Genomic DNA, 13345 nt, shown 5'->3' on the forward strand with positions numbered 1-13345 from the left:
GTGGAATCATTTCTTTCATTTGATGATTACTTCTGGAAGACAAAAATAACAAAGTATTTGAAGAGAACAAAGCATTATATTGCTATATATTGGTTTAGCATCTCACTTTTGATTAGTTTATCATTGTTTTCTGTCACAAGCTAGCTTCTGTTTTCTTTCTTTTCTTTTCTTTTTTTTGCTGCATAGACGTATGTTTTGCTCAACGCGACTTTTAGCTGAAACAGTATCCACGAGTCCAACTGATGGCTTCCAATGATGGGGAAAAGGGGGCATTTTACACATGGAGTGAGGTGGCTTTCTTTCCTGTTCAGATATGTTTTTTTATTTGTGTTTATATAGAGGCACACTAAGGATATGAAATCGGGGCAAAGCACATTAGTGAGGTGGAGTTGAATCAAAACAAATGGATTCTGAATTGTCAGTAGTACTAGTTATTAGACTTCTCTTCTTCAACTTTCTTCTTCTCTGGCAACTTGGCAACGGGGCTAAAGTCAATAATGGCACTACAAACATTAAAGCTAATGGTGATAACACTACAATTGGTGCCCTTACAGATGCTGAAGGTACAAATTAAACGATCTCTTTTTCTTTCTAAGATATTTGATTGAATATGTATTTAACTGTTTTCCACAATTTAGCTCCAACAAAACCTTAATGATGCAGGATGTGGTTAAAGCATGGAGATAGAAGATCAAAGAATTTCTAACGAATAAATTGATTAAGAAACGAAACCTATCATAATAAATAGAATATAGTGTTTACACACACACACGCCAAGAAACCCTATTAACCGAGACCAGCTAGGAAATGGGAATGCTAATAAATATTATTACTTTGATTTCTTTTTATATAGTATTTATAAAAAAAAGGTTATGCATACGCAATATTGCTGAGGTCTAATGATTCAATCCATCACTTTTAACTTTATTAGTTAACATTTCTTGTGTAAATTACAGATCTTGGTCATTCTAACCCATAAATGTATGTTTATAGTTAGGTCGATTGAGTCTTTTTATCTTGAACATGAGAAGATCTTAGTCGGATTTGATAAAAAGAGTTTTTTTGTGTTCAAACCTTGGCAGCACGTACTCTTCGACTCCTTTTCAAGAGTTTGCAGTCCAGGAACACAACGCAGTTCCCCCTATCGTATCCGATTTGTTCTACCAACATGGATGCCGAGATTCGATGTTCTTGTGACAACACCAAAAACCGATCAGCTTGTTGGGTCACTGCAATGTATGTACAGAGCTATGGAAACGGAAACGATGAAGATTGCATGAAACCTGCTTAAAATTAATCCTTTCTATCTGAATCACTTCAATTTCTTTTACAGAAACCTGGCAAGCAAAATGTTGGATGGGTTAATTCACTCTTCAATAAGTCTCTTTAAGAACTTGAGAGTACTGTAAGTGCCATCACTCCATCTCACTTTTCAGTATTCCCATATTGGACTACTGTATTATATGCTGTGCCTGTTAAGCTAAACACCTGTAATAAGCTTTCTGGTGGAATTGCTTCCTCGCTAGGGAATTCACGGAGTCTCATAAAATTGCATGTTAAGGCTATGATTAGCGGTTCTATATGTATAAATGATGGCATAGCTTTGCTTATTTCTAATGGTACAATGACTTTGTGTAATCAGGGACCTTTCAAGCAATTTCTTAACCGGGTCTATACCTCCTAGCCTGACAACGTTGCAGAGTCTGAGAATTCTGTAAGTCTTATATAGTTTTGCTTCCAGTTGAATTTGGGTTTAATTAATTTTCTCCGTTTTAAACTGCATTAACCTTTTTCGCCGAGTTTGTCTCTTTTATCATGTTTGTTTTAGACTTATGAGTTTCTTGCTAGGATGCGATTTGATTGCGGCTTCAACTCTAAGTTCATGTTCCTCAAATTTCTGGATTGCCAATGATATGTTCGAATGAAGAATTGTCTAAACTGAACCTCTCCCTTGTCCTTTTCTACTGCTAGTTGTTTTTTGCTAGTTCATACGTAATTCACTAGTTTGTTTCAAAGGAGCTGTATCCTATTCTTTGATTTGGAAGATTAACTCTCTTTCTTTTGTCTCTGGCCCTCTCTAGATAACATGAATTCTCTTGCCAAAAAACAAATATTCTTTCTTGAAAAAAAATGTAAAATTTTGCTCCATCAATATGAGCCTTTGCTAACTGGTCTTGCCAGTCAAGATGGATAAGAAATCGCTAGCAGTTATGAAGTAGGAGGAGATGACACTGTTGGTACAAATATACTAGTTTATCTAGTGATTATAATGGGTGGATTTTTCATTTAATGTAGAAAAGCTGTGCCAATAGACATACGATTGTATCCATTGGAATTAACTGAGAGTCGTTTTCTTCTGGTGTGGTAATTTCACCTGAACAGCAATCTTGCAGACAACAATCTTGATGGTACCATCCCTCTGAATCTGTCAGGTTTACAATCGCTTCGCTATTTGTAAGTCAATTATAATTATAATTGTATATATGCTACCTCTTGTTTAATACCTCTGGTCTTGGTTACATAAATTTACGTATCTTCATTCGGAAAATGTGTTAAAAATCAGGGATCTTTCAAGGAATAAATTGACTGGACCTATACCAGACAGCATAAGTGATTGTCAATACTTGAACATCATGTAAGTCTTTCTCCTTAAAAACATGATGATTAAGAATTCTGGGCCATAGCAGAACATCTTCTACTATTTTTTTTCCTTTTTTTGTGTTATCTTTTCTTTCTTTTGTTTATGGTATTTTTTTTTTCAGAAGCCTTTTTTGACTGTTATTAACATATGTCAATCAATCAATAATCCTGTTTTACCTTTTATCAGAGAGTGTTTGGAGAAGAGATAGCTTGTATTTTTTTTTTTGAGTAAAAAGCATGTTTTTATAGCTTTTGGAGATGTGGTTAGGTGTGGTTTGTATTTAAAATGTATTGTACCTTTGAAAAAAAGCCACCACACCTCCAAGCCAAACACCCTTAGATGAGTGGGATACGTTTTAAAACTATCACGTGACCGCCATGTGCGGTCATGGCTAAAAAACGAATCAGAGAAATCTATTATTTAACAAAGATAGTTTATGATAATTAAATTTATCATAAATTAAAATGTTTAAAATTAAAAGTCCAACTATAATCTTTGCGTACTTGTTCATGCTTTCTATTGTCAAAAAATTCAAAACTCAAAAAAGTGGTCTAGAGCTGTAAACGTCTCTCTTTCTACAACTATATTCTTTGCATACTAGATTGGAATATTCTTTCTCACCCGTTTATCTTCTGTAATTCGTTACCCTCTTTCTGCTGACAAGGGTACGAGGGTTGAAACTGCGTCTCCGAGCATTACAATCAGGTCCTTGCTCCTTGTCCCATGCACAAATACTTTGGGACAGACAGTCTTCATTACCCTTTCTTAATAATGAAAGACAATTTGAAAAAAAGAGTTTTTGTTATTGTCAAAAGTTCATCTTGAATTGATCAAGTCTGGATTTTACATGGTTGTGTTGATGTAGATAGAATGTAAATACAACGTACAAACAAATACAAAACATATAAATTTGATGAGCGAAAATGGTTCTAAATATGAACTCTAAATTTACAGCTTTATTCTCTTTAAAAATAATAATGACTAATAAAGTTTGTTTCTATAGGAGGTTCACAAAATTTTAAATAGGCTATAAATTCTATCTCAACTAGAAAACAAAATAAAAATACAGAGGAAATAACCATAAAATACAAAATAAAGCAGGAAATCCAAGAAAAACAAGGAAAATAACAAAATTGCCCAAGCTAGGGCCCTCAAGCGAGGTTTTTTATATCTCAAGATCTGATGGCCTGCATAGCGTCGTAGGGCTACTATAAGGAAAACAACCTCTAGAAACTCATTAAAAATTTAAGTCCGATCCAACGATCATATAAAAAATTATGGCATTTTTAAGCCATCATTCTGGTTTAGAACGACCAAACCTCCTCTTGGGTCTAGACTAGTCCCAGTACATAAACATATCTACTAGGCTATCCATGTAAACTATCTGGGATAGATCATCATCTAGTTATGGCAAATTCACACTTGATTTCTCAGAATCACTTGTTAAGCTCGGCTACATCATGCATCCTAGATTGGTAATTGGTATTCATTCCATCCAAACAAGTCCTTTTATTGGTATAGGCAACCCTTTGATGCTTAAGTTAATGAATGTAGAAGGAGTGTGTGTGTGTGTGTGTGTGTGTAAGAAAAAGCATAACAACATCTATTAAAGGTGAATACAAACAAAAATATACAGAACATGATGACAATAGATACCAAAAATCACCATATTTGTGATACCATAAACCTATAAAGACATTCAAAACTAAGCACATCACGACATGTAAAAGGAGTGTGTGTGTAAAGAGAGATGGTGTGACCGTGATTTTGTGTCTATGTATAGTTACGTTTGTGTATGCAACATGGTCTGGGCCAATGTTGGTCTCTTGAAAATTTACATGTCAGCTTACCTTGTGAAGAGTGAAGAATAACTAATGTGTCATTGGTGAAGAAATTGGTGCTTATCATTAGTGGTGGTGCTTGTTGTACCATTGGTAAAGAAGTTGGTGATGATAAATGTGTGTGTGTGTGTGTGTGTGTGAGAGAGAGAGAGAGAGAGAGAGAGAGAGAGAGAGAAACCTAGTCATTCAAGTCAAGCCCAAACAACTAGGATTACTAAATGTTTGGGCCTAGCCCTAATGCTTAGAGAGTCTAGGCTTTTGGGCTTGACCCCAATGAGTAAAAAGTCTAGCCTTTTAGGTCAAACCTAAATGGGTATAAACTTTGGCCATTTGGTAGAGTTTTTTCTTGGAAAGTGCATTGTTAGTGAGCTACCAGTCGTCTTTGGATGACACGTGTGGCTCATTATCGCCTCATACAATGACCTTTGTTAATACTATAGATTAATCTCATTGAAATCTTTGTAATGGTGTTGGGATTGTTATAATCAAAGTTTTGATGTGTCTACTGTGTCCCATTTTTTCCTCTCTTTTCTTTTTTCTACTTGGAATTTCATGCCACCTATTTCTCCTCTTCTTTCTTCCATCGTTGGATTTTCTTGTATCTTATTTAGCTATTGGATCTTAATACCTTTTTCTTGTTAACCATGTTTACACATATATATTTTGGGAGAGATATGCATTTTTAAAGGATGATGTAGTCAGGGTTAAGAAAACTAGTGATTCTGAGCAGTCAGGTGTAGATATGCCACAACTAGATGATGATCTACCCCAAACAAATTATATGGATGGCCTAGTAGATATGTTTATGGATTAGTGAAACAGGTTAAGGCTCAAGAGGAGATCTGATTGCTCTAGACCAGAATGGTGATTTAAAAAGGCCATAACTTTTATAGGAGTTTTAAAGGTTGTTTTTTCAATTATAGCCTTATATTGCTACGAGAACCATCAAATTTTTAGATACAAAAAATCTCCCTCCGGGGCCCGACTTGGTATTTTCCTTGTTTTTTTCGAATTCCCTAGTTTATTTTGGGGTTTATGGTTATTTCCTTTGTATTTTCAGATTTTTATTTGTTTTCTAATTGAGGTAGGGTTTTAGACCTATTTAAGGTTTTGTAAACTTCTTTAGAAGACAAACTTTACCAATATTATTTTTAGAGAGAATAAAGCTGTGAATTTAGAGGTTCACATCTGCAACCTTTTTCGCTCATCAAATATCTATGTTCTGTGTTTGTTTACTATATTTACTATAGTTATCAGACTCGGCCCAGGGGTTGACCTGGCTATGGGGTCCGGTATCGGGTCACACAGGTGGACCCGAGAAAATTTAAAAAAAAAATGTTTGATGTTTTAATATTTGATATGAAAAAAATTAAGAAAAATTCCATGTGAATATAGGCTAAAATATTATTTCAAAAGGTTCTTTTTATCCCACATTGGAAAAATATTATCTTATCCTTTTAAGTTGAAATATTTAAATTAAAAAGGTTTTTTTTTATCCTACATTAAAAAACACAACTTTTTTTTCTTGTGAATATAGAGTATATATATTAATGGGCTTCAAATCTCACATTGAAAAAATAAAACATTCTTCTAGTATTTATACAGTGAACTTTGATATGGATTAGTAATCAAATGAAAATGATGAAAAAAGAAGGTCCTAGGGGGAAAAATACATTTGAAAAAAAAAAAAACTAAATCTCTACCAGGTTTTGTCGGGACACCCAAGTTTCGAGTTGACCCAACGGGTCAAACAGTTTTTCCCGGGCCAATTGCAAGCCCAAGTTTTGAATGAAACAGACTCTGTCAAGGCCTCGGGTCACTCTAGTCCTTGGTTGACCTACCGGGTCAGGCCGGGTTTGATAATTATGGTCTTTACCTTCCGCCTGCATACGGGGAAGAGAAGGATATTGTGGTGAGAGGAGGCTAGGATTTTAACATCCTAGTTGATTGAGCGCCCAAACTGCTAGGAATTTTTCGAAACAAAATTCCATGCTCCTTCAATTGTGCAACCCGTCGGATGAAGATTGGGTTCTTAAAAGTTGTATGAAGTTTTCCTGCTTGTATGTTCAGATAATAAAGAAAAAGGGAAATTTGGTTTGATATTTGTTTCTTAGCTGACAGAAAAGCAAAAGGTAAATCTTATGATAGAACAATTAAAGAATAGATCAGAGTGATGGGACTAAATAATGTGTGTTAATATCTGTTCATCTTCCTGTCACAGCATTCTCCGCCTAAACTTCCTCAATGGTACTATACCTGAAGCTTTGGGCACACTATCTTCCCTAAATATTCTGTAAGGATAATTCTGATCTTCACTGCTTTTTTCATTCTACATGATTTCCTATTGATTTCTCTTACACAATATATCATTCGATTTGCAGGGATCTTTACAGTAACTCGTTATCAGGACATATTCCCGTTGAATTAGGAGAACTGACTGTTCTTCAGTTTTTGTAAGAAAAGTAGACTCACCACTTTTTTAGTTTCACTTTCAAGTGTACTATGAATAATCCACTATTTTGTCTGTTTACTTGGAGGAAAAAGGAATCTGGATGACAATAATCTTGATGGCGAACTTCCGGAGGAGCTTGGGAATTTGGTCGATCTTCAACACCTGTAAATTTCTTTTTCTTTATGTTTTTGTTCATAATCACGGGGAAGTCGAACTCATTACCCCTTGATTAATACTAGATGAGGAAGCATTACCTACAGGTTTCTGGCCTTGTAGCAGGGAGCCTCTTGCACATTCAAGGAGATCACATATTCAAACTCTCCTTTGAAAATTTGGAGTTTAAAAATATCCCAAGAGAAGAAAGAGTAGCCCATCAAGTCCTCAACTTCTATCTGATCATACGACTCCTCTACCTTATTTCATACTAATTACTAACACTAGTTCCACTTCCATAATTGTTTGACATTTGACAACAAAATGTAGGGCTGAACCAATTTCAAAAACAAATGACAAGAGATTACTTATAATACTTTGTCTTATCTGTGGCCTTGACCTAACAGCTTTAATTTTTTCCAGCTACTTGACAGCAAACAAATTTACTGGGAGGATCCCTGAGACTTTTGACAAACTTATCCATCTGGAAACCTTGTGAGTTTTCCTTCTTTAATTTTTTTCTATTGCTATTTTAATTATTTTATTTTACGGTTTGGGCCAAAGCAGTGCAGTAGGTGGAAACTATTTGTCTGGTCAGATGCCTAGTTATATTGGAAATTGGGTCAACCTCACTAAACTGTAAGTCTTCTTTGACTTGTATATATATAAATATATATTTCTGCAAATGATAGCAAAGCTAAATGTTATAGTCTATTAATTAAATTTACAAAGCAAAACAATTTGGTGAATTTAGCTGACCGGTCCATTGTGTACTTTTCAGGATTCTTATAGGAAATAATTTTGAAGGGAATCTGCCTGCAGAAACTTTTAGTCTGCCAAAATTACAGAGATTGTATGTGCAGTGCTGTGATGCCATGCATTTTTATTTTATTTACATGTTCAGATACAAATGAAACATGCTGTTTTCTTACTAATGATTTCTAAAGTATTGTTCAATTATTCCAGGTTGGTCAGTGACGTAAGTAATCCTGGAATATCTTTCCCAAAACGTGAAGTAATACCTGAAAGTTTGATTTACTTGTGAGTATTCGTTTTTCTTCATTGGAGCCAAAAGTTTTACCTTAGCGATTCTTATTACATTTGTCCACGAAGGTATAGTTCAGCTGTTAAGCTTGAGATTTCCACCAGTAGACCAGAAGTTCAAGTCCTGAAAAAGGAGGGATGAGATTTAAAAAGTGAGAGAGCTACCTCTTTTTGTATCACTCAAGAACCATTAGATCCTTCCATGAACCGAAAAATATATTTAAAAAAAAAAATTTATCTAGCAAATTTAAGTTGTTAATCTACAAATATAGATTCCCTTACTTCTTCCATTATTTCTGCAGGGTTCTGAGAAATTGCAAAATTAATGGTTCAATACCCGAATACATTGGCAAGTGGCCTGAATTATCATACCTGTACGTGTTCTTTCTTCATAATAATGTTGAGTTGTTTTAGTCTGTGGGCATCAAAACTTCAACATAAAATTCCATCTCAAGTTATCAATGTTGATTAGTATCGAACCAAGATTTGATGCGTTTTTGCTTTGTCTTGCAGTGATTTGAGCTTCAACAACTTAAGTGGTGGAGTTCCAGAATCATTTCAGAAACTGAATAAGTTGTATGTTTTTAATTTCTTCTTATATATAACATAACCAGCTGGTCAACTAGTGTTTCTGATGGGTTGGTGTTTCCTGCTTAGATTTTTAACAAGCAACGAACTTACTAAGCTTCCTTCCTGGATCACTAAGAAGCCGAAGCCATCTTCCTATCCTAAAGCGTAAGATCGTAGATTAGCATCCAATTCTGCAAGCTTATTTGCAATTGTCTACTTAAGTTATAGTTATGGAAATATGATTCAATAACGTCAAAAAAATTTCATTTCATTTGATTGATCAGTCACCCGTAGCCTCCTTGAATTTCAATAGTTTGTTTATGTAGAAGATCTTAGGAATCATAGAAAATCAATGTACACTGAACAATAATTGGAAAACTATATTCATACAGAACTTTCATGCACAGATATTAAAATAAACTTATTCATGCTTAACCCCTTATTAAAACATGTGAAACCCACAATTCACCATTTATCAATTTTGATGTAATATCCTTTTTAAAGTTTGCTAGAGTGCATTAGCAATGTATTATTTGTACAATGTAATTTGTCCTTCTTCTTGCCCATCGTAGTGTCAAAGATTCATCTCAACTCAATAATTTAAACTGTTAGATGAGGTCTCAGGATATGATTTATATTATTCTCTAACATATCTCCTCAAGTGAAAGCTCTTTGGACTTGAAACTTGTACATGCTCATACTACCCGTGACTGCTTGGTCATCAAGACTCTGATACCATATTAAAAAATTAATTTAACCCAAAAGTTTAAACTAGTAGGTGAGATTTCATGAAATGATTTATATTTTTCTCTAATACGTAGTAGGTGAAGAGAAACTCACTCCCCTATTATTATTTTCATGCCTAAACATTTTGCTATCTTTAAATGGAAAAGTTTAGGTTGTTATGTGAGATTTTAAATCATGATCGTTTGATTATTAAAATTTTAATATAATACTAAAAAATTATCTCAATTCAAAAAGAATTTTATATTACTCTTTAATATTATTTTTATTATTTGTTATGTGGCAGAGATCTCTCATATAATAACTTCAATGTGAAATGTACAAATGAAAAATGCTCTGGATTGGCAGCTGTAAACATGTAAGGGACTGGACAACACTCGTATATATGTGACAATTTTATTGACTTCTAAATCACTTCTGAAAGTTTCTCACTGATTTTTTTTTAATCTGATTTCATGATGTTGGTGCTTTTCCAGACTCCCGACTAGGTATGTGTGGTATCATCATTTTTTCAAGAAGAGTGATTCTGAAGTATTCTAACAAATTAACTTTCGTGTTTCTTAGGTCATTTATTGATAACATGAAGACGGAAAAATGCTATCGAAAGCGTATGTTCATTCTTTGAAAGCTAAATTAAGTAATGGCATATTCTGCGTATCCAATTGGAATTCCATATTTTTTTTTATTTTTTTAAAGAACCCAGCAGTCCATATATAGCCAGATAGTCTAAGAGGTTAGCCATGGCAATTAGTGGTTTATGGAGAAAGAGACTTGTATTACCATGACAGAGATTGGATTGGCTAGTTGATAGGCTACTATGACCTCAAAGGACAGTTTTATGCCCAAACTCTGTAAAAAAAAAAAAAAAAGTGGTTTGAAACGGTGGCCTCCTTGCAAGTGGGAAGGGGTCACTACCACTAAAGGCCAGTGGTTCAATTCCTTATCTAAATTAGTCCTTGAAAAGAGTATGAATAGGACTGTCAAGAAGGAACGTTAAAATTGCATTTGGTTATAGTGAATTAGATAGAAGGAATAGATATAGAAGACATAAAAACAAATTTCGTGAGTTGCGTTTAGATAGTTTTAGAGTGAATTTTTATATTTTAAAAGTATAAAGTATATATATGAAGACATATCATTTCTATTTCTATTTCTATTATCTTAATTTTAATTTTTTATGTCTCGAGATGGTAATTAATTACTACTTAAATACTCATAATATGTACATGCACATGCACATGCGCAAGTTCACACATATAGATAAATAGATAGAGAAACATATAGATATATTGTTAGAAGATAATAGTAGTTTGAGAGGTAGTTTAGAGGTTTTAGTGATTAGAAATTAAAATGAAGGTACTTAAGGTTTTTAGTTATAGTAGTCTGGTAAAAAAAGGATTTAATTTATAGTTTAGAAATAGTTGAAAATATGGGATACACAACAAAAACTTTGTTGATAGAAGCTACAATACAAGGAGGAAAGTTTTAGGACAAAGGCTTTAAACTTAGCGTAGTTTTATGGCTTGCTTTACAAAAAATAGTTGAATGGCTATTTATAGTCTTTTAACTAACCTAAAAGGAAAATTTTAGATAAACTTTCCAGCCATAGAACTTGCTGGAAATTTAGCCAATACACTTGAAAGTTCTATAGTTCTTTGAATTATGGACAAGCATTCATTCTTTCCTAGAACATTCCTAGTGTTTGTTTGATTTCTCTAGAACTTTCATAACTTAGCTTAGCACTAACTTGTAGTTTGTAGTATTTTCTAGAATTGATCTCTAGAATCTTCTTTAAGTGCATTAATAATTTAACATATATAGGGAATTTTTACGTTCTAATTATGCTGGTTGAGTTTGTTAGGGGTAACGATTATGTTTGTACTGAAAATAAGTTACTTGCAGATAATTCCTTGTTTATAAATTGTGGTGGTGAGGAGCTTAACGTGGGAAAGGATCATTATCACAACGACACCTCAACATCAAGTTTTAATCTCAGTCCATCTGACGATTGGGCTTATAGCTTTTCTGGGGACTACCTCTGGGCAACAGTCAATGCCAGTACTTTAGTAAGGAACTCAACATGTAAAGATTGTACTCCTGAGACAAAGATAGATAATGATTTTCGCCTTGCTCCGGTTTCTCTAATGTATTATGGGCTCTGCTTACATAAAGGCAAGTACATTGTGACCCTTCATTTTTCTGAAACATTGTATTCAAAGGGTGAAGATCATAGCATAACAGGGAAACGGGTGTTTGATGTTTATATTCAGGTAAGAATTTCACTTTTCAGAATGCCAGTTAATGTTCTCATATCACATTCTTAAGGAAATCTTGATTGTAGGGACGGTTGGTGAAGAAAGATCTCAACATAAAGGAAATCCCTGAACTACAAAATGAAGTAAGAAAGCTAAAATTCCCAGCTAAAATAAATGAAGGTTCGTTGGAGATCAAGCTTTTCTGGGCAGGCAAAGGATCTCTGTACAATCCACCTGGTATCAATGGACCTCTCATAGAAGCTATTTCCGTCACTCGTGGTAGGAAGCTACTCTTCCTTTTTATGTTAAAACCTTGCAGAATTCTGTTAGTCAGTTCTTTATATGCTGTGAGAATCGTAGTTTAGAAACACGGGTAGACCTGGCCTAAGGCCCGGTTGCAGATCAGTAAAGTTAACCCAGATTTTTCTTTCAAAAAAGAGCATGGCACAACATTGTTTTTAAAAATTCAACTTTCTCAACTGACCGCCTTGGTTCAAGCCTTGGGATCAAGACCAGGTTTTAGAATTTTAGTGAGAATAATTTATTGCATGGTTGACAACTGCAGCTTTTTATGTTTCTTAAGTTTCCAGAAAACTACATCGTTGGGAAATCGCGTTGATTACAATAGGCTGTCTTTTGTTTCTGATGTTGTTGTTGGCGTTCTCTTTGAGAATGGGCTGGATAGGAGGCAGAAAATTGCGCAGTGGGCACTAAGCAAAGGTAATATTAGTTCTCTATCTGAAGAATTCTTAAAATAATTGTGGTGTGATTCACTCAATTCAAGAGTGATTTTCAAAAGTGATGGTGTTGTTTTTTGTGGGCCAGCTATCAAGAATTGCGAGGTTGCCACCTGAAAACGGTACCTTTGAAGCCTGAGCGATGTATATCTCATCTACAAAAGGCAGCTCATCAGCGTCAAGCATGCATGTTTGAAACCATGATCTCAAGAGTTTTTATTAATTGATGTAATAATACATTAGGATGTTTGTTTTTCATTGGTTTAAAAAATTCAGAAAAATAAAAACAAGAAACAAGAAAATACTTCCCTTTGATCTAAATCGATATCTGAGATTTTGTGACCGATGAATGTGTTGTGTAAGCCGGAATGCCCATCTCCTAGTTTTGGTGTCATTAGATCAACTCAATTCGAGGGGGGGTTGATCCCTTCATGAGGATACGAGTTTGCAAATACTGCACATAGATCTTGATTTCGTTGCACTTGGTTAGTTTCCTCATGTTTGGGGAGCTTGGTGTTGGGATATTGCCATTTAGTGGCAATACCCCACCACTAATTGTGGCTTAGTGGAAGCATCACTAATGCCACAATTAGTGGCATGATTTCGGGACCTATTGTCCCTTTGCTATTGCTGGAGAAAGTTGCCAAGAATTGCCTATAAAAGAGGCATGTTTTGAGAGAGAAGTGAGAGTGTAGAGAAGAGAACGTAAGAGAACAAGAGAAAAAGTGAGGGGTTGCCAAGGGCAGCAGCCCTGCTGCCTTGTGCAGCAGTGTGGGAGCCATGGGAGTTGAGTTTGAGTGAAGTGATCCTCCTCCTCCATGTATGTTGTAATCCTTTCTCTATATATCTCTAATAATATGGACTCTCCCGTGGATGTAGGCGGTTTTGCCGAACCACGTAAAATATTG

General features: G+C 34.6%; 1 protein-coding gene across 3 annotated transcripts; it reads left to right on the forward strand.

Moving 5' to 3' along the window:
* Window positions 1-207: 207 nt before the first annotated feature.
* Window positions 208-12781, forward strand: LOC7458508 (probable LRR receptor-like serine/threonine-protein kinase At1g53430). 3 transcript variants are annotated; one of them, XM_024603348.2, is made up of 23 exons: window positions 211-563; window positions 1083-1236; window positions 1334-1405; window positions 1643-1714; window positions 2383-2454; window positions 2564-2635; window positions 6704-6775; window positions 6864-6935; window positions 7027-7098; window positions 7511-7582; window positions 7655-7726; window positions 7869-7940; window positions 8054-8128; window positions 8434-8505; window positions 8645-8707; window positions 8789-8866; window positions 9732-9803; window positions 9922-9933; window positions 10010-10053; window positions 11348-11715; window positions 11787-11979; window positions 12284-12420; window positions 12526-12781. In XM_024603348.2, the coding sequence occupies exons 1-22, from the start codon at window positions 404-406 to the stop codon at window positions 12412-12414; spliced, it is 2142 nt and encodes a 713-aa protein (XP_024459116.1). In that variant the 5' UTR covers window positions 211-403; the 3' UTR covers window positions 12415-12420; window positions 12526-12781. The 3 variants fall into 3 exon arrangements, with proteins under 3 accessions (XP_024459117.1, XP_024459116.1, XP_052310110.1); XM_052454150.1 differs by having other exon boundaries at window positions 434-563; window positions 998-1236; XM_024603349.2 differs by lacking the exon at window positions 8434-8505 and having other exon boundaries at window positions 208-563.
* Window positions 12782-13345: the final 564 nt, after the last annotated feature.

This window comes from Populus trichocarpa, chromosome 6, assembly GCF_000002775.5.
Source record: "Populus trichocarpa isolate Nisqually-1 chromosome 6, P.trichocarpa_v4.1, whole genome shotgun sequence".
Taxonomy (NCBI): domain Eukaryota; kingdom Viridiplantae; phylum Streptophyta; class Magnoliopsida; order Malpighiales; family Salicaceae; genus Populus; species Populus trichocarpa.

What these genes read in the sequence shown, in the direction of transcription:
- LOC7458508 (XM_024603348.2), top strand. Translation starts at nt 404, where the DNA reads ATGGATTCTGAATTGTCAGTAGTACTAGTTATTAGACTTCTCTTCTTC. An exon ending in TGTCAATACTTGAACATCAT is followed by an intron (nt 2,636 to 6,703) that starts GTAAGTCTTTCT and finishes TTCCTGTCACAG; the next exon opens with CATTCTCCGCCTAAACTTCC. An exon ending in CTATCTTCCCTAAATATTCT is followed by an intron (nt 6,776 to 6,863) that starts GTAAGGATAATT and finishes TTCGATTTGCAG; the next exon opens with GGATCTTTACAGTAACTCGT.